This window comes from Thamnophis sirtalis, unplaced genomic scaffold (genome assembly GCF_051295495.1).
Source record: "Thamnophis sirtalis isolate CommonGarterSnake01/CBP01778 unplaced genomic scaffold, rThaSir2_p1.2 scaffold_6, whole genome shotgun sequence".
In the NCBI taxonomy this organism is placed as follows: Eukaryota; Metazoa; Chordata; class Lepidosauria; order Squamata; family Natricidae; genus Thamnophis; species Thamnophis sirtalis.
The window spans coordinates 22948979-22970725 of record NW_028261386.1 but is presented as its reverse complement, the minus strand read 5'-3'; the positions used below and the strand labels follow the sequence as shown (position 1 = coordinate 22970725).

At 40.5% G+C, this 21747-nt stretch overlaps 1 protein-coding gene across 1 annotated transcript in view; it reads left to right on the top strand.

The window, feature by feature from the left end:
- Positions 1-21488, top strand: part of SELENOI (selenoprotein I) — a 43828-nt gene extending 22340 nt beyond the window's left edge. The window contains exons 4-10 of the mRNA XM_087717404.1: positions 5964-6038; positions 6870-7132; positions 9588-9696; positions 12687-12735; positions 12993-13173; positions 14771-14953; positions 17387-21488. Coding sequence (XP_087573530.1) covers positions 5964-6038; positions 6870-7132; positions 9588-9696; positions 12687-12735; positions 12993-13173; positions 14771-14953; positions 17387-17515 — 989 coding nt within the window. The 3' untranslated portion in view covers positions 17516-21488. The remainder of the gene's footprint in view (positions 1-5963; positions 6039-6869; positions 7133-9587; positions 9697-12686; positions 12736-12992; positions 13174-14770; positions 14954-17386) is intronic.
- The last annotated feature ends 259 nt before the right edge of the window (positions 21489-21747 follow it).

Below are 21747 nucleotides of genomic sequence, written 5' to 3'. Positions count from 1 at the left end.
TAACCCGCTGAAGGATTTAAGCTCCCCTTCACATGGGAAAGGGAACGCTTTTGACAGGATGCAGGAATAGCTTCAGAATCTGAACTCCATTCCTTAACTCCACTAAAGGAGCAGGCAGCTCTTTCAAGGAAATCCAGCAGAGGTGGTTGCAAATGATGATCACAGGGTGCTTAGCAGCCAGTTGTAAGTGCAGGCTGGTTGCCAGTCACCCAGATTGCAATCACTTGACTGCAAGGGTGTTTTGTAACAGCTGGAAGTCCAAGGCCATTATCACAGTAAACATTTGTTAAACAGTTGGTTGATAAGCCAACTGCCTGTTTAGTACCTGATAATGCAGGTGCTTTAACCTGGGTCCATAAATTATTTTATTTTATTCATAAACTGCCCTTCTTACTGTTTGGAGTGACTCTGGGCAGCTGGGAATTGGTTGAGGTTGCATAAATCTGAAGAGTGATATTCATTTATTTATTGAACCTGGAGGCTAACAACAGTTATCATCATACAGACCAAACTTACAGTACAACAAACATTCATAATAAAAAAAAAGATATGTGGAGCACAATTTACTCATGGCTTGACACCCAGTGAAATGTCCATAAATCACCCAAACTCCTTGGGAAGAGCTCTACTGTTAACAACCTTCCAAAATATGAGGCTAATCTAATCTCCATGGGAAGGCTGTTCCAAAATTTTGGGGCTGTCTCCCAAGAGCTAGTGCTTCCTATATATGGCCTCCATCATCTCACCAAAATGAGGGACTACCCACAGCTTCTCTTGAGATGAATGATTCAGACAGATTGAATAGGATTGGGGGAGGCAGTTATGGCTGAGAGTTGACGTGAATTTGGGTTTCCCCCATTCTGGATCAACCTTAACAGCTACACTCTCTTTCATAACAACATAAAACCATGATCACAAACCTATGGAACATTTGCCAGAGGTGGCATGCAGAGGCCCTCTCTGTGGGCACGGGCACCATCACCAGCTGCTCTTCTGATCTTTATGGGCATTGGAGTGCTGGAAAATGGCCTGAAAACGGCCCGAAAACCGGCCAAAAACAGACCATTTTCCCGGCCATTCTTCAGCCATTTTTGGACTGGTTTTCGGACCATTTTCAGGCCATTTTATGGGCTGTTTTCTAGCTGTTTCCCAGCCATTTTCCAGCAAAAAACAGTCCTAAAAATGGCCAAAAAACAGGCGTACATGTGCCGGTCCGCTGCTCTTCAAGTTTCCCGTGCTCTGGCGTGCGTGAAGACCAGCTGGCCAGCGCGCATTTGCGTGCTAAAATCTGAAGGCCGGCTGGCAGGCATGCACATACGCACCAGCCAGCTGATCTTTGGGTTTGCGGTGCTCCAGTGTGCGCGCACATGCACACACATTCTGGTTTGGTCACTCGGTGCCGAAAAGGTTCACCATCACTGACCTAAACTGTATTAAGAAATCTAAGTTTTTTGTTTCATCAATCCACTGATTTACGGCAACTTACAATAGAACAACAATACGAGAAAAATGCATTAAAGAAGTAAAAGTTGAAACCATATTAAGAAAACACCTTTTGTGCTGCATGCCATAAAAACCAATAAACTCAAATTGAGATACCAATAGTGCAGAATTGTTTAACTTACAGAACAATGGATTGTACTAGATTATACCAATGAACTCCCCCCCCTCCTTTTTTTTAAACTGCTAATGTTGTTAGAAATAATTTCAGATGTTGCACTGAATCAAAAGTCATCACTGTCAGGAACTGCTCTATAATGAAAATGAAAACAGGATGGAAATTATGGGATGCAGAAAGTTATGTACAGCGTTGCAAAAATGCACAAATCCAATTTTCCTCTGTTATCCCAGGAGTCCAAAGAAACGAAATGATTAGAGCAAAGTTTGTGGCCAGTGGGTTGGATGCGTCATGTGCTGGCTCTGCCCACACCTGGTTTAGTGAAGGGGGGAAGTCCCCATGACGATGCACAGGGTTTGACAGCCCTAAGGTAGAGGTTCACAAAATACTCCTTTTTACAAGATGGGGGATTCTTCATCACCAGCTATAGAGATAATAGCTACCAATTAGAAGTTTCCAAAGCAGATTAGGGAAACAAAGTTCTAATTAGCTACCAAATAGGATACAGTAGGTGTCTTTTGCTTCCAGGGAGCTCTTAAATACCAGTTTCTAATTAATCCTCAGGTTTATTTGATAGGCTGCTCAGAAAGTTGGCTGTCAAGGAGAATGGGATACTGATTTAAATAAACTTCCCTTGTGCAATCTTGCTTTTGGCGAAGAAATTAGAATAAACCAAAATTGTATGGTTATAGACTACTCAGTGTACGCAGAGGGACTGAAAATCAGATTGAAGAGGTTTGACTCATAGAAGAGAGCATGAATGGCTGGTTGGAAACTGATTAGGAGCAGTCCATGTTGCAACTTCTTGCTGGAGCTCTTTTTTTTAATCTTATTTAATTGAAATGCTTAATTGGATTTACTACTCGTAGGCTTAGCCACAATCCATTTACTATCCCAGAGTAACATTTAAGTTTTAAATAGGGTTAATCGGCAACATGCCCTAAGTCTGACTCAGTGGAGTATGTTGTTTGATCTCTTTTCCTCTACAACAGGGGTGTCAAACTTGGAGAGTCAAGGCGGCATCACATGACGTATCGGGACCTTTTTCCTCTTCGCTACACCAGTCGTGGGTGTGACCAGTGCATCACGCATTTGGCCTGTGGGCCAGGAGTTTGACAGCACTGCTCTATAAGGAGGATTATCCTTAATGAAATTCTGCAAAGATGCCTCAGTAGTTCTTGTTATCGTATTTTTCAGTGTATAAGACACATTTCCTTCCCCTTAAGAGAGGGTGAAAATTTAGGTGCGTCTTATATACCGAATATAGCCCTCACTTCCCCCCCCTCAGCCTCTGCGTGTTGTGTTTTAGACTTGTTCCAGAATGTAAGAATTGCCACAGATCATCGCCCCCTCCTGGCTTGCATTTTTGGCCTCTGTGCCTCGTGTTTTCAGCATCTGAACGCTCCATTTGAGACCTGTTCAAGGCTGCGGCGATCGCTAGAGCACATCGCCGCCGATCACTGCCTCCATGCGCTCGCAAGCAGCAAACCTGTTGCTAAAGTTCACCTCTGGGAACAGCTGATTGGGAGTGTTCCAGGAGGCTGATCCACCAGCCAATCAGCTGCTCGTGCTGAATCAGGCTAATGTTCTGAAGCTGACCAGGCTGTTTGCTAAGGATGCTAGGCAGATGAATACCAAGAGATGCTAGTAGGCAGAGACAGAATTTTTTTTCTTCTTACTTTGTTCCCCAAAACCTAAGGTGCGTCTTATACTCCAGAGCATCTTATACTCAGAAAAATATGGTATTTTGAAATAGATAATTTTGGTTTTCCCTCACTGTATGTGGGTGAGACATGAAGATAGACATGTTTTAAGATGTCCATCTCAACAAATACTATATAGCAGCTGCCTTCTGTGTGTTTGTTTGCAAAAATGATCTTGAGGGTAGACAATTCTCCTCTTGTTTATGTCTTTCACTGCTATTTGCTGCCCAGCTAATCACCAATATGATAAAAGGTTTTATAATGGTGCTGCTTCCTGAGTGTATTTTTCCTAACCGGAAGGACAAATTCTGTTCAGATTGAGAGCGGAATGTGTATTTTTCTCTCCCTAAAGACATTTTTTTTCTTTAAAAAAAAACATGGTCTCACAGATTTTTGACCCAAATGGAATTTAAAATTTATGCAGAGCTACTTAATAAGGTTTTAATATTATACATAAGCCTGAATGAAATTTGGCAGAAATATAGGTAATGGAAATCAGCTATGTGAAAGTACAAAGTAAGGATTTAAATTCTTGGCAAGAGTACACGAGGCTTCATTAATACAGAAACTCTTTGTTTTATTTTGCATCTCACTGGTCATGTCTCCCTCAAGTTTGTGAGTTGGTTAGCAAATAAATGGAATAAATAAAACAAGTCAAGCTAAATTTCCAATCACTACAATGGACATATTGATGATGTTTGTTGGCAATAAGGGGGGAAATGGTTGGCATTGCCTTCTTCCTGTGTTTATATTTTTGAACTTTACTATCTAGGCCATGAACCCAAAATTACCTGGTAAAAGGAATCATCCTATTAACTTTTTCAACATCAGTTGCATGTTTTGCTTCTCACTGATATACAATCTATTACCTCAAATTATGTCAAAGTTGTATTATACTAGTTATAGTAGAAGTAGCTGTGGTGGTTAGAATGCAGTATTGCAGGCTAATTCTGCCCACTACCAAGAGTTCAATCCTGACCAGCTCAAAGTTGACTCAGCCTTCCATCCTTCCGAGGTCAGTAAAATGAGGACCTAGATTTTGGGGGGCAATATGCTGATATTTGTAAACCGCTTAGAGAGATATATAAAGCACTAAGGAATGGTATGTGGATATACACATGTACATATACACATATACATACATACATACATACATACATACATACATATACACACATACATACATACATACATACATACATGCTATTATCTTTGGTCCTTTGTTTTCAATTTTTTCCTGACAATCAACACTTTCTGAATAAGCGAGTCTCACTTAACAGAGGATATAATTTGATGGAAATGCAAGCTTTGTATTTGTTAATACTGAAATTCACACCTGTGAGAAAAAGAAAAATTAGAACCATGATACTTTATAGTAGCTGAAATGCTGTTTCGTTTCTTTAAGTATTGAGAAAGGTTATAACCTTCAGAGCAATAGTATATTGGATTGAATGCAGCCTCCTTTCCCCAAGGTTTGCATGCAAAAATTCACAGAATGTATCATACACCCCCAAAGATTAATAACTACATTTAATTAAATGGAAATGAAAATGAAATCTCATTCTTCTTCTGGCCACACCCTCACCTTTCTGAAAGGAAGCTTTGCATGTCTTTCACAGGGCAAGGGTTGCCTTATTTATTAATATAAAATGCAATATAGGATTTTCCAGATGATTTTGATTCTATTTCCCCTTAGCCCTGTGCCAAAGGGTGAGGAATTGTCTGGTTTGCAGTCCAAGCATCAGGAGAGTCTGGGAAGGATACGTTTTCTCAAGAAGTTTTAATTTGGCAGGGGCTGGGGACATAAATCATTAAGCCTCACCCACCAGGAAATTTGTCTGTCCCATTCTAATACCCCGTTTCCCCGAAAATAAGACCTCCCCGGATAATAAACCTAATAGGGCTTTTGAGTGCATGCGCTAAAATAATCTCTCCCCTGAAAATATTGCAACACAGCAGCAACCATGAGGTGACCACACTCGCCGCCTCCTGCACCTCAAAAATAATAAGACCTCCCCGAAAATAAGGTCAAGCGCTTATTTCAGGGTCAAAAGAAAATAAGACCTTTTCTTATTCTCAGGGAAACACGGTACTTATATCGCTTTTCAGATCAACTGATCTTGCTGCTGCTGTTTTATCTGCATATTATTTCAACTTGTAATTGTAGTTTGAATTTATTGTAAGCTGGCCAGAGTCAAAAGTAGTGGGTGGTGTAGAAATGTGCTGAACAAATAGATAAATCACTATTTCACACTATAATTATGGCAATAAAATTGACATTTCACAATTGGGCAGTATCTGCTAAGAATCCAATGGTAAATAAAGGTTTGCTGATAAAGCAGGTAAATGATGTTAGGATAGGTTTTCCTCATCATCTTTGCCATTGCCTTCTTGGATTTTTTTTAAAACTTCTGATTCTAATTTACAGCACTAGTATTTCCTGGTAGTTTCTCACCCAAGCTTTTTTGAGGTCAGGCACAGCCAGCTGCTGTGACTTATTATTGTCCCGAAACATTAGAAGAGTTCCAGATTGGATAAGCCTGCAATAGGATGAGCCTGACCTTAATTGCTAAAATGTACTCTTGTTTGAAAGATGTTTTCCTGGAGAAAATAATGACTCAGAATTACTGTCTTTCCTGCAGCACCAGACCAAAAGCACGTTCCAAACAAAGTGTGGGTCATAGTGGGTCTCCTCAATTTTGCGGCTTATACGCTAGGTAAGATCTGTTCATTTCCTGTGCACTATATTTATACAATTAGCAACATGTTAAATGAACATTAATGTTATTAAGACCAAATACCATGAATAAAACAGCTGCCTCTTATTACACTTACAAGTCTAGTGCAAAATACACATGCAGTCAGATTGTGCCTTATGCCCCTTACCACCAATGCTTGTGGCTGAAATAGGAGAGGATGTTTTTACCAAAGGGATAGAGAAGCTGATCTGTTCTCTGTTGCACATTCATATTTCTGAAATAGCGGTTGCTTCTCCATTTCAGTTTTATCAGGGGCAAGAAAGGAAAGCCTGGAAGATGCAGGCCCAAAGCCACAAGCAATTTGTTTTAGTTTTCTTCTGGAAGCAACATATTCTGATCCGCTTTTACACAAGGAAATAAGGGTATCTACTCCTAGTAAATTGCGAATGGTGTGTGCATAGGAAAAAAATGTAGCAAGAATACTTAAAGATGAATGCAATGATACAAGGCCTTAAGGGTCCTGCAAAAGAGCAATTATGGATCTGTAGAAATTTTTAGGAAAATAGTAGGATTTACAGCAGAGAAAAGGGGGTGTTTTAGGGATTCTATTAACCACAATTGAAACCAAATCTTTTCTTCTGCCTCATAAAACCTCCTGCACTTTCAGCTGTTTTTAACAACAATGGCAGAAGTAAACGGACATTGATTTATGACTTGTCGAAGCCTCACCGAGCTTAGTTCCTGAATATTTTTGCTTTGATTTCTTTCCTTAAATCTATTTTTCTTCTCATTTTAATCCCAGCCACTCAATCAGTTAACCTTCTCTTTCGGTGATATCTCTCTCTTCAGATGGTGTGGATGGGAAACAGGCACGTCGCACCCAATCCAGCTCCCCACTTGGGGAACTCTTTGACCATGGCCTGGACAGCTGGGCTTGCATGTTCTTTGTGGTGACCGTATATTCCACTTTTGGCCGAGGGTCCAATGGTGTCAGCGTTTTTATCCTCTACCTGCTCCTCTGGATGGTTTTGTTCTCATTCATCCTTTCCCATTGGGAGAAGTATAATACAGGGATTCTCTTCTTGCCTTGGGGCTACGATATCAGCCAGGTGGTAAGTCAACCAGCCTTTTTGCCACACTCGTTTCCAACGGTTGCCTTAAGAGAGGGCAGAGATCTGGCTTATTTTGATTCTCTGGGGTTTCGTTTAGTTTATTGTCATTGCACATCGTACAACAAAATTGAATGCCATCTTCAGTGTACATTATAATTACACAGAAAAAAACCACAAACACACATCCTTCACGTTCTATAACCTTGATGGCGAACCTATGGCACATGTGCCACAGCTGGCACGCATAGCCCTCTCTGTGGGCACGCATGCTGTCGCCAGCTGCTCTTCTGATTTCCAGCATGCACTTGCGCACCGGCTAGCTGGTCTTTGCAAGTTCCAGAGCGCTGGAAAATGGCCTGAAATGGTCCAAAAAAAGTTTTTGGGCCATTTTCAGGCCACTTTCCAGCCAAAAACAGCCTGAAAGCAGCTTGAAAACATCCCACAAAACAGTCTGAAGAAAGCCCCCCCCAAAACAGCCACGAACAGACATGCATGCACTGGTCAGATGGTCTTCAGGTTTCGCACATGCACGTGCGTTCCAGTTTGTGTGCTCAGTGCCGGAAAGGTTCACCATCACTGTTCTATATAATTAAAATTGAAAACCCTATATTGCATTGATATTGCACTATACCGTAGAATTCAATATAGTTACTGCCCTGGAATAGAAGCTGTTTTTCAGCCTATTTGTCCCTGTTTTTATTGTCCTGTACCGTCTGCCAGATGGTAATAGTTCCAAAAAAAAAAGTGTCCAGGAGGAGATGGAGCTTTAAGACTGTTTTGGACTTTCTTAAGGCAGCAGGAGCTATAAAGCTCTTCCAAGGAGGGGAGAGGGCAACCAATGATCCTCTGGGCAATGACGTTAACCTTCTGCTGTGCTGTGCTGTCCTATCTGCCACTGTGCAATTGGCAAACCTCACCCAGATGCAGTAAGTTAAAATACTCTCTATGGTGCAGCAGTAGAAGCAGTAGTTTTTCATTCAGCTGTTGTTTCCCGAGAAGTCTCAGGTAGTATAATCTCTGCTGGGCATTTTTGACCAGTGCTGCAATGTGAGATTTGTTTCCCTGGCATCTTATTACCACTTTCATGTACATAAGAGGAAGTGAGTGGGGAGTATGTCTCCTCTAAAGTGATGCCTCTTGTGGCGTATAATTCTAAGAATCAAAGCATGTGTTTCTCTTCATCTGCATGTTTCATAGACAAGCACAGCCAACATAGTGAATGGAATTGAGTGCATTCATTGGCAGGAGTGAATGTCATAGACCTTGGCAAAAGTTTGTTTGTTTGAGAAACAGCTCCAATATAGTTGTTTTGGTTGGTGTTAGTTGTCTACTCCTCCCTGAATGCTGGTGGGCAGGCGCTTTCCTTCCGTTCTTCTGGGATGCTCTGCTGAACATTTTCCGAACAATCACTTACCACGTTGGAACCTTAAAAGAGCCCTTTGCCCTCTTACGTTTGCTGCCTGGAGATTTTATTGACTTGGACTTAAATACTTGCATGGCTGAGCAGAGGGGACCTTGATTTTTTTTCTTTCCACACTAAAGTATGATTCCTTATTCTCCATATACAGTCTCACTCATGAATTTAGGAAGAGAAATTACATCTGAAACACATTAACAAAAATCCAAAATCTCATAACTGTAAATGGAGTACATCGGATGAAACGTTTTTGCCTGTCGTCCTTTCTGTATCTGATTTCAGGATTCAGCTAAATTGGTCTATGGTGTATAGGTCTTTCATGATATTGAACTTGATACAGTCATGCTGTTAGCCTATACCAGTGTTGGTTAACCTTTTCGGTACCAAGCTCACGCACATGGGGGAGCACTGGAAACCGGATGATCAGCTCCCAGTGTGCGCATTTCCCTTTTAGCAATGGTAAGAAAAGTTAGCTCTGCTCTTTGCACTAATTACTAATACTTCGACATGCAGTTGCAGCAGGAACAGGGTAAGAAGAAAAGACTCTTTTGGGATATTTCCACCAATATGTCAGGTTCCTACGCATGCCCCAATTAACGCATGAGCCTTGAGCCAAATTTCAAAAGAAATCCAGTTATTTATTAGGCTCAACATGTCAGCACTGCCCCAAGTGATTTATAATGCAACTGTGACCCTGTTTCCCCCCTCCTCCCAGAGTGTATCATTAATCACATTGTCCAACAAGGCACTTTTACGGGCTGTAAAAACCCTGCCTTTCAGCCCGGCTTGGTAATTTGAGAGCTGACCTTGAGGAAGGTATGCGTGGAATGTGCTTCTGAACATGGCTGCTGAACTGCTCCATAAGTTCTCCCCCCTTCCTGCCCATGGCAACTTGAGAGCAGACCATCATTGCTTTGCCAATTGGCACAACATTCGTGTTACATGATATATTTTTTTAAATCTCTAGACAGCTTTGTCAATTGGAAATGCTGGATAGATGATGATTATAAAGATCTGTAATTCTCCCTTCTTTTCCAGACGATTTCAACAGTATACATCGTGACATCCATCATAGGAGTGGAGGCCTGGTACAACCCTTTCCTGTTTCATTTTTTATATAAAGACCTGTTCGTTGCCATGATTATTGGTAAGGAAGTGCTTGTAGAAACCTGTATCTGTACAGCTGCTTTATACCAAAACTTAGCATGCCTTTATCAAGAAAATGTTTGTTGTTTATGCTGAATTTTCTTATGGGATGGGGGATGGGAGGAGGTCACACTGAGAAGTTATTTGTTCCAGAATATTTTCATACCAGATGACATTTCTGTTGAAAGCTTAAAACTATCACCAGGTTTCTGTCTGTCTGCATTATCAGAAATGAGTTGTATATAACAAGATAATCAAGTGCATGTAAAAGTAAAGCATTAGAATTGATCATGAAATATCAAAGTGGAAGATAGTTTCTGCCTTTTAGGATCAACTATCAAAGGTGAAGGAATGAGTGCTCAAAAAATGGGCTGCAGACCAGCACTTGGTTCAGCAGCCATGAAGGCCTTGCAAAAGATATACCTACAAAAGATAAGAATTATGTAAAGAATGCTATTTCCTATGACACTCCATGAAAGTGAAAGTTGGACTCTGAAAAAGTAGGATAAGAAGGTATTGAGACTTTTGAACAGTGTTGGAGAAGACTCCTGAGAATATTCTGAGAAAATAAACCAGGGAATCATCGAACGAATCAACCCAGAGTTCTTCACTGAGGTCATAAATGACCAGGCTTAAATTATCTAGCTTCAGACACATAATTGTTCTCTGGAGAAGGTTCTAAAGCTGGGAAGGGTGAAAGGAAAGAGAAGTCAGATTACATTATTGTAGTCAGATACATGTGTCGGTATGGTTTTATTGCTTTTATTGTTGTAAGCTCATGGTGAAATGGGCAGCAAATAAATAAATAAAATAAGAGGATGATCAGCAACAAGGTGAATATACTCGGTCACAGAGGCTATGAATGCACTTTTGGAAAATCGAATGAGAAAGAGATTATCATGGAGAAAACCTATCCATAGTGGTCACTAGGAATCAACACTGACTTCTTGGAACATAACAAAAAGAATTGTCTGAACACTGACTTTAGGGGAAGTATTTGGAAAATGAATGTGAATAAACTGGAATAAGTATGACATATTCACCACATTCTTAAGAATATATTCTCTGAACCAACATATATCTAAACCAAGGTATTTCCTATTGACCAACTCAATAATTCAGGAAATTTTGAAGCAAGAGAGGAATACAGTTTTTGTTTCAAGTTTGAGTCTCTGCTATTTTTTTCTCCATTTTCTTCTGGGCATCAGGAAACATACATATATTAAAGCTTGCACAAATCTGTAACCTAATCTAGCATATTCCTTGGAGCCCTCTTCTGGCAGACAGCCAAATCACACCATACAGCACAAAGTGCACAGAACTTTAGTTAATTATTCCAGTTGTTTCTGAAGTGGTTACTTTCTAGCTAGGGGCTGCTTGGTCATTCACCTTTATCCAAAAGATAGTTGTGCTTTTCTAAAAGCTTTCAAAATACCCCCTGCCTTGGAGGGTAATTTACCATGTTATCTTTAAGGTGCTTTAATTCCTTTAACATCAGCAAAAATATAGATCTGTTTCAACATATTTCACATACTTCAAAACAATGTGATCTACAGTATTTTTCGGAGTATAAGACGCACCTTTCACCCCCCAAAAGAGGGTGCGTCTTATACACTGAATATAGCATTTTTTGCCTCCTGAAACTCTGCCCCCTTTGCAAAAATGGCTGTCCATAGCCTTTAGGAGACTTCTAGAGTGCTCCTGGGTGCTGGGGAGGACAGAAATGAGCAGAAAATGGGCTGGTTTTTTGCTGGTTTTTGCCCTCCTCCATCCTCCAGTAGCACTCTACAAGCCTCCTAAAGGCTAGGCATGCCCTTTTTTGGACAAACAATGGGCCCGTTTTGGGGTCTGTTTTTGAGGAGGTTTGCAGAGTGCAAAACTTTTTTAAAATTTGCCTCTTCAAAATCTTGGTGCATCTTATATTCCGGTGCGTCTTATACTCAGAAAAATGTGGTAGATGTCTGTGCAGATACATGTCAATGTGATCTATGTGCCTTTTGGAAAAATATCTTTGGGACAATAATCTGCATTAACCACAGTATCTAGTTTAATTCTAAAATAAATTAAATGAACAAATATCAAAACTAGAGAGATTAATTTTCTTGGCAACGATACAGAAGTGGTTTCTGCTTCCTTGTTCTAGAATCCAAATCTATAGATTTGATACCTTCGTTGTTATTGTTGACAATAACCTGAATAACATCAGATTATTGTTTTAAGGTGAGACAAATAGCCCCAGATACTGCTGCCTGCTAAGATATGAAAATACATGAAAACATATGCAAAATAGTAAAAATTTTAAGCCAGGTGTATGAAAAATTATTTTCTTGATCCTCAGCAATTTACAATCAGATACAGATTTCTCCTCGTGTATTATAAAGGTAGTCCTAATAACTACTCCTTCTCTCATTGAGTTTTTATCATTCTTTGCCACGTTACATGAGCTAACATAAGACTATTGGATGTTTATTACATCTATTTTGTTGCTGTTCCCATTCAGAATCTAAAAATTATATGCCATTGTGGATCAGTATGGATTGAATTTCTTTGATGCAGTTTTGGAGGTTTTGGGAAGGGAATGGAATGACTTACAGGCTCCAAGTTGCTAATTCCTTGCCTGCTTTTGAAAACTAGCAAACAATCGTGTTAATAAGTTTGTAAATATTAGGCCTGAGTCTATAAATTGTTGATGCAAATCTAAATTATGACAATGTTCCAATTTTTATTTTATTTTCTCAAGAGAGAACATATACAATTATTTGTGATATCTGTTGGGGTTTTTTTATCCAGTTCAAACATTACACGGAGCATAAGATTTGTTTGATTATGATTTAACAGTGTAAATGCTGCTTTGATTTATAACAGTATGCACGGCTCCCAAAACAGAGAGACAATAATCAGGATAAAATTTGGTTGGGTCTCCTGCTTTTATCTGAAGGAGAAAGACAGATTCGTTGGAAAAGTAAATTGGTTCTTTCTTTTCCTTTTTAGGCTGTGCGCTTATTGTGACCATTCCCATGAGCTTGAACAATTACTACAAGTAAGTGTTTTGCATTGTCACGGGTAGCATCTGCACATTGCAGAAATAGTGTTGAAAAAGCAAAGTATATTGGGCAAACATCCGCTCTCCCTTGGCTTTTCAAGTTCAGATGGGGCCATGGAGATACCAGCTACTCCATTTCTGGCTGGAGTGCCAGGCTCCCAACTCACATTTAAATGTTGACTCTCCTCTGCCAAATGACCTTGCTTTGGCCCACTCATTCACCAAGCCCTTGTTTGCTACCTTCTGTCCTTCAGAGCCTATGCCAAAGGCACCCTCAAGCACCACTCCTTCTATGAAGCCATGCTGCCTTTCTTCTCGCCAGTCCTCCTTTTTACTTTGTGCACCTTTTGGATCTTCCAGTCACCAACAGATATCCTGGAGACCCAGCCGCGCCTCTTCTATTTCATGGTTGGGACGGCCTTCGCAAATATCTCTGTAAGTTTCATCCTTTCAGGCTTCCAAAAGGCTCAGAGGTCAGGAAGTTGCTTTGATTGTTAGTCCATTTGTCTAAGCCAAACCAGGCATCCTTTTAGTCTCGGTCTTTCCTCCCCCTCTCATGCACACACACACACACCCCTCCCACAATTTCTACAGTAGCTGACATGACTGCCTACACTGCTGGTGATTACAATCCAACACCACTTAACAAGAGAGGAAGCAGGGATCTGAATAAGCAATAGCACTTAAACTTAAATACCGCTTCACAGTGCTTTACAGCCCTCTCTGAGCAGTTTACAGAGTCAGCATATTGCCCCCAACAATCTGGGTCCTCATTTTACTGACCTTGGAAGGGTGAGTTCACCTTGAGCCTGTTGAGATTCGAAATGCCAAATTGCAGGCAGCCGGCAGTCAGCAGAAGTAGCCTGCAGTACTGTATTTTAACCACTGCGCCACCACAACTCTAGGTAGAAATAACCATAATGGCTGGGAAGTTTCCATTTATCTGAGAGCTGTATGTTGTTTACTGCAAGACATTGAGGTTGTTCTGCAGAATTAGGCAGAGCCAAGACCAGGTTTTTGGATAGGGATTGTAATGGGTGCCTTAAAAATTAAAGATATCCAAATATTTGGTGCTTCCCGGTCTGGAGACTTTTAAAGGAATGCTAAGAAGCCACCTATAAACCTTGAGATGTATTTCTTGCACACTGATCTAAAAAGATAATGCCCAAAAGACCACAACAGGTTCTGTATTTTATCAGGATAGAGATTATAAAGATTAATGAATTTACAATGAAGGAAAGCAGATTCTGGTCAAATACTATTAAAAACTGCTTTTAACAGTTAACTACTCTTATCAGCAAGAGTGATGGAATCCAGTATTTAAAAAACAAGTGGAAAGTGTTGAAGCACAGTCTAGCTCAGAATTTTTCAAACCTGGCAACTTTTAAGATGTGTGGCCTTCAACTCCCCAATTTCCTCTAGATAGCCATCAGTGGAGGCAGGGCATGAGTTTGGATGTGACAGCCTAAAAATGGCCTCTTCCAGATGCCTGATTCTCTTATGTTCCAGAGCAGCATTTCTCAACCATAGCAACTTCAAGATATGTGAACTTCAACTCCTAGAATTCCTCCAGCCAGTATGGTGGGAAAGATAAAGGGCATGTAAGGAAGCCAAAACCAAAACAGTTTAGAACCCAGGATAATTGGAAGCCTCTTTAGCAAGTTACGGATTTTGTTGTGTGCAAAGAGAGCCCATTTCATGTTAGAATGAATCGGGGTATTTGTAACTCCTTATATTTAGATAGTCGTCAAAATCGTGGACAATGCTAAATGGAATTGGCCAAAATGGTCAATCAAGACCGTATAAATATTCTCAGCATCCTTTACATTTGCCAAATGATTTACTACTGGAGCAGTGGATTACTCTAAGAGGGACATGGGTGTTGGGTCGCCTGAAACAGCCAGTCCCATTTCCTGTCTTTCAGGGGCATTCAGACTGTAATTCTCAACTAGCCTAGATTGGGAGGAAAACCAAACTCAAATTTCCTTCTTGTCCCCTTAACTTCCTTTTGATGTTTTGCCCTTTCTTCCAGTGTCAATTGATCGTCAGTCAAATGAGCAGCACTCGATGTCAGCCAGTGAACTGGTTGCTTCTTCCACTTGCGCTTGTTATCCTTGTAGTGATGTCAGGATTGGTACCAGAACAGGAAACAAATCTCCTCTATTTAATCACCATTGTCATCGCGTTGGCACACATTCACTATGGAGTCAATGTGGTAAGCCATTCTGAAGGGTTTGGGGCTCCCTGCATTGTCCATTCAGTGTTGCTCTACTTTCCATGTATGGCAACAGGTGATAGAGATAACTTTGGAAAACGTATGACTTCTCTTTCCCACTGAGATCCCTTCAGTTGTCTCTTTGGTTGATCTATAGGCAATCCTGTACAGGTAGTCCTCAACTTATGATAACAGTTGAGCTCCAAATTTCTACTGCTAAGCAAGACAATTGAGTGAATTTTGACCCACTTTTTAATCTTTCTTGCCAGCGTTGTTAAGTGAATCACTGCAGTTGTTAAATTAGTAACAGTTGTTGTGAATCCGGCTTTCCAGTGGACTTTGCTTGTCAGAAGGTAACAGGATGTGATCACATGACCTTGGGACACTGCAACCGTCATAAACACATGCTGGTTGCCAATCATTTGAATGTTGACTGACAAAGCAGATGCTACAACGGTCATGTGAAAAATGGCCATAAGTAACTTTTTTCAGTGCTGCTGTAACTTCAAACAGTCACTAAACAAATAGTTGTAAGTCAAGGATTACCTCTACTTTTCACAATTTTGAAATGTTATTTATTCATCACTTGGGCTGTTTTTTGCTATAGAGAATGGGGTTGGTGTAAGCCAGTATTGATAACTGACTAAATCTATTAAAGTTGCCTCAAATGTAAGATCAAAATCTGTTTTTAAAGTAACAGATTTGTGACCAAAGCTTGAATAAGAGTTCCCATTGAGTAATAGAAGTTAAATAAATACAAGATTTTCATTCATTCCTGAAAGGAAAAGCCACCTTTTCAACTATTTTCTATGCAGTAGTGATGAACTTCCAAGCTAATAGGCTACAGTTTAACTGATTGGCCAGAGGTTCATTACCATTGGATTGATGCTGGTTGTGAAAACCTGCATGGATATATTTTCTATAGCATATATCTTGTTGTAATACAATAGTAGAACCACAGCAATCTGAAACTGTTGGGTGATTCTGAAAGTTTTGAATGTGTACTGAAAGACGTAAGTCTAGGGAACTAGCCATGTGGGTCCACATGCTAAGGTTTGGGCCCTTTCTTAGACACCAAAGGGGATGAAAATTGTGGTACTTCAGGGATTGGCAGGGAATCCGAAACTTTCAATTAGTAGTTTAAAAAAAAAAACCAACAGGAGCTTGATACGTTGTCCTTGCTTAGAGATCAATGCTCTAGCCACATTGAACATCCCACTGCAGCACATCCTTTGGACCTGTTAAAAGTAGGATCACCTGTTTACCTCAAATACTCTTCCCAGTTCTAGTTTGCCTTGAAATAATGCCAATGGAAAATGGATTACCTGGAGGATTGCTGCCGTGTTTCCCTGAAAAATAAGACACAGTCTTGTTTTATTTTGACCGCCTAAATAAGCGCTTGGCCTTATTTTTGGGGAGGTCTTATTATTTTTGAGGTGCAGGAGGCCCCTTAACCTTGGCCCGTGGATCAGCTGATGCAGAGAGGGCCAGGAGTTCTGTCTCTGTTTCTGGCAAACTCTTACCAGCCCTAGTGTCGCTGGGCCTGCCACTCTTTTTGCAGCCTCCACTAAGAAAAGGGGCGCAAGCTACAGGACATGAAATTAATTTTGAAGGAACAAAACAGAACACTTCAACAAGGGAATAATTATGGACGCTATCAAAATAGAGAAACACCCCCACAACATGAATAAACGTGACAATACCTCCGCCTACCAGACATCTGGAAACCAGTCCTAGTCAACAAACGAGCCCTATCCACCAGCCAGGCCGTTGCAACACGAAACAACAATAGACACACAGCCAGCACCAATCAGCACCAATCTACCAAACATGATACAACCACGCAAGCAATCACTCCACTTACTGAAACAAAGCCAGCACTCCATACCCCCCCCCCCAAGATTTATAGAAAGACGGCAGCTCTGATCACACTTTACGCCCAAATCCAAGCTTGAAGTTGGCTAGTGAGACCTTGCTGAAACGTTACCAAGACAATCTCAATCTTACACAGGAAAAGACCCAAATACAACAAGACCAGCATACCTACACCCTTGAAAATCTACAAAAACAAATATCCATCCATCCATCCATCTATCTATGTCTGTCTGTCCGCGCGCACTCTCTCTCTCTCATGCACACACACACACACACACACACACACACACACACACTGTATATGGGTGTATGCATAATTTATTTATTTTGTTATGTTTATGTAGTGTATATTGGAGGTGGTGTCCCCTTGCAAGCTATATGCAACAAAATTTCATTTTAATGTATGCTGATTGGTGTATTTTCCAAGTGACGATAAAGTTACTCTAAATTCTGCTCCAGACAAAAAATGTGAATGCACAGAAGGGGGGTGGGGAGTTTCTGTATGCCCAGCCTTGTTTTCAGGTTTAACTTCATTTGCTCTCTTCTGTTTCCATTTAGGTGAGGCAGCTTAGTAAACACTTCAACATCAGAATCTTTTCTTTACAAAAGCCCAGCTCTGATTGACTAGGCATTGTAAAGGTATCATCGGAGGAAAATGTCAGCCTGCGGTCTTCAGAGGCACTGTAAATTTGGTAGCCTGTGTAAATATACTTCAACCATCACCATGGAACTAGATTTAACCTGCTTTGGATGCTTTATGGGCAAAGGACATGTAGGACCCAGAAACCAGAGAGCCCTGTTGTTCATGTCTCCTCCCCTGCTGCTTCATGCCACCTTCCAGAAATGTGCAGACAGTAAAACTACATGATCAGGAGAGGACCTCATGGAATCTTCAAAGAAAGATCATCAGGCACAAAGGCATGGACGGTGGCTTCAGAACTGTAAGATTGCCACAGAAACGTCATCGTGGCTATGCTGAGAACGAGGGGCCCAGAAATGGACCCTTGGGAACTGAAGTACATTATTGCAAACTCTCCCACATCCTAAAATCAGAGATCCAAGAGGGTTATACAAGAGGGGCTTAAAAAAAAAGAAACAATTGATTCTTCTAAAGAGCTCGGAGGTCACAACTTCATTAAGCCATGAATAGTCAGTTACATTTTTCCAAATGCCTTTTTTTTATCCTCTCCCTCCAAATTGCGGCTCATGCATGCGAAGAGAGAGTGGGGCCACAGCAAATGCTGTTATTTCAAGCATTGGGGAGGACTGAGTAACAGACATTCTTCTTGTTTATCATAGGAGAAAGTAAAGATTGTGATAAACAACATTACCATCTTATGAGATAAGGTAGGCTTGCATCAGAATTGTTTATTAGGTATGATGCATACTCTTTCCGAGTGATACTGCTTTTCTTGGGTACAATTAATGGAAAAGAAGAAGTGCAAGTGATTTTGATCCCCACGTTCGGTTTTAGAAATGGTTTGTTTCTGTTTATTATCTGGTTGGGAATCTTGAACAATTGAGTGATGGTGAAGACCCAGCACTGATTTTTCTCTTCTGTTTGTACTTTATTTGAAGAAGATTTTTTTTTGTTTATGTATGTGTGCTTAAATGAAGAGTGCATCCTAAACCCATTTATTTTTTTTTGGAAAGGTTGCACCCGGAAGAAAGGGAGCACAGAATTTTCTTTCCCTATGTAATTAATGGCAGAGGCAACTTTATGAATGGTTTGATAAGGAGGTCCACTTGTTTCATTTTCTTTTTGTGGATGACACTTTCCATTCCGTAGAAAACATTGAGTTGTGAAATTATTATTTATCTTTTCTTTTGTAAACATGAAGCATTATGTCAAAAAAACAAAATGTACGCAGTGTAAAATCCTAGAACTAATTCTTGCCTTCATTCCTACCCCTTCTTTTCTGTAAATAGTTTTATTTTTCTGATTCTCAAGTCTTACCCCAAATGCTACGTCTGGTATGGCAATGAACGAGGAAAGCCCCTATTCTCATTATTGGCAGGAAAAAGAAATTTCTAGGCATGGAGGGCAAACAATTCTGACTTTTTTTTTTTGTTTCCTTATATTCCATTGCTATGAAGCAAAACTTGAAATGGGGGTAGGGGGGCTTTTTATTCGTATCAAAGCACTGCACATGGAGTAAAACTTGGGTGTAAAGAAGAATAGAACTTGCTTGAATATTTGACGTTGCAATAGTTAGAATAAAATAAATCAGTTGTGAATCATAAGCAGCAGTAAGAAACAGGGCATGTAATTATAATCTCTTGGAACCATTTTCTGTTTTTAAGAAGGTGGTCAGTTCATAGAAGGCTCTGCCTTTACAGTTAAGCAATGAATCATTGTAGGAACATTTGGTCTTTGGTCTCTTTCTTTGGGATAATAGTGTTTGTCTTGGAAATAAAGGGGTTGTCAGATCAATGGTATAGTTTTGCATGGGCTACTGTGGCATAAGAATCCTTTAGACAGAAAGGGAGGCTATCCACAGGAGCCAATATTCTTGGGAAGCAGGGTTCCTTATACGTATGTAGGCTTAATGTAAGCTAGCAAACGATCTCATTAGATTCTGCCTAGAAGCATGCATATTATATAGGAACATCTACACTTGTGATGATCAAGAATAGTGCCATCGCAGCTTCTGGCTAACATTTGCTTTTGCATGAGCTTGCTGGCATGTTATATGAGGCAGATTTGCCTGTCTGTCTTCAATGGAAAAAAATGTGATTCTTCTTTCCTACCTATCAGGGCTTCTCAATAAGGAATTTGGTGCCTTAAATGACTCTCCTCAAGTTGAGGGAAAAGTCAGCTGTCTTTAAAAAAAAACACACATTCTTTAAGTGTCCGAGTTAAAGGAGTAGCACCTTTAAGCAGGAAAATAGATTTGTGGGTTTTTCTTTATTTTATTATTGATTTAAAACTGATTGCAAGTTCGGTGAGAGTCAAATGCACCATTGGTGGGGTTTTAAACCCCCTGTTTGGGTTCATCTCTACTGTTCTGAAAATAAAGGTACTGAGTATTGAAGTGGTGGACATTTTGTCACTTCAAGAGGTGGGTGTAACCACTGGCTTCAAGTTCTCCTTGAACCTAACCTCATCTTGCTTTCTAGATTACCTCAGTGAATGGGAGATGGCATAGAATGTGATGGGGGCAGTTGTAACCGGTTCTTCAATAGCGTGCCATTCCCCTTACATCCTTTTTTTGCCATTTCAAATAATTATTCCATTTTATGTTCCAAAAAACAGATGTTTGTTCTGCCTTGGTTGACTGTTGTCTAGGTATCTGTGCTTTGGCCCTTGAAGCAAACCTTGGAGATACAGAGGATGATTCCTGGGCAAAGCAACTCTAGGGGCCTGATGCCACGTAGCTCTTTTCCAGTCCCTCCACAGTCCAGCAAGATTCAGCTTCCGCTAGCAAAGCTGAATCCAAAACGTGGGTTGCATAGAGAAGCAGATATTGTAAGGGCTGGGCCCAGAAACCGTTTGAATAGCCCTCATATATTAGAATATAGCAGTTCAGAACTAGGCATGAACAGCAAGAAAACCTGTGGAATGCTAGCTAGCTAGAACCCTGATGATTTGTGGTTGGTGTAAGTCCAATAAAAATTATGCATTGGGGCTGTGTTCATTTTGACTTGCAGTAGTAAATCATTCAAGGGTTTAAATCTTACATAGATTGTTGACTATTCTCCTCCGTGATTTTCAGGAAAGAGTATGTTGGCTAAAAATATTTCATGAAGACTGGCATCTACCCACAGATTCAATGAAGATGAGTGTCCCCCATCCCACCCCTCCCTGTGCCATTTTTGCTTGAAACGTAATCCTAAAACATACAGTTTAATAGCGATGGTATTCCAGATCTCCCCAATCAATACCCATTGAACTTGTTTCTCAGTTCAAAAGAAAGCCAGAGTAGGTAGGAATCCATTCTCCACATTTAAGTTGACTCTGGAATGCAGGCAAGGTAAGTGCCCTTTTCAGAGTAGGTTCTGTTTGGAAGCAAGAATAAACATAAATATTAGACCAATTGGTTTTTGATTAACTCTGTGATTAACCTTTGGTGTTTTCAGAAAGCCACTGGCTGTCAAGTAAAAATATGAAATCATTAGTTCTTTGTAAGATACCATACCTGGGGAGAGGGGCAGAACATGGAAGAGATAGCTTTACTTTTTCCCGCTTTTTTTCTCCAGAAGGGGAAAATGATAACTGGGTCTCTTTCGGGGAAGAGGGTGTGTGCCTTGGTCTTCATAGGTGCTGACTGCCAGGAACCGTTTCCTACCCTTCTTGGGCAAGGCAACTTCTGGCTTGTATTCTTTGAAGCATTAGGTCCAGCAGATTCTGGGCAGCACAAGCTGTGTCAAAGCAAAACTGACTGTACAGATTACTATTGTTGCTAGTGGGGGGAAAAATACTTTCGATAAGAAACTATATAATGTCATTGTGGGTTGCTCCGCAGTCTGTCACCTTTCATCAAGATTCATGTCTGTCTTAATGTATTGTGGGAGATTGACAGTCTGGCAATGGATTTGAATTCTGATCCATTAAATGCTATTATTACTGATAAATATTTATTGTATTTAAAAAAAACTTCAAAAAGCCTATTATGACATAAAACTTCAATAAATTTTTTCCAAGCTTTTTAATATCTCATCTTCTTGGGTGCTTGTTTCATTCCGGAAATGAAAGTTTTGGAGGGCTGTCATGTATCAAATCTTGAGTTGTGTCTGTTAAAAACAAGTACTAGACACAAGAGGGTCATAACAGAGTTTTCCTGGGCCAGGGCCCGCCAGATTTGGACAGTGAGGAGGTTGGAGAGGAACATGGACCAGTCCTGGAGTCTGGAGAAGGCTCTGATGAGGGCTCTGTGTTGGAGTTGGGGGGGGGGGCAGGGCTGTCTGAGAGTTATCGG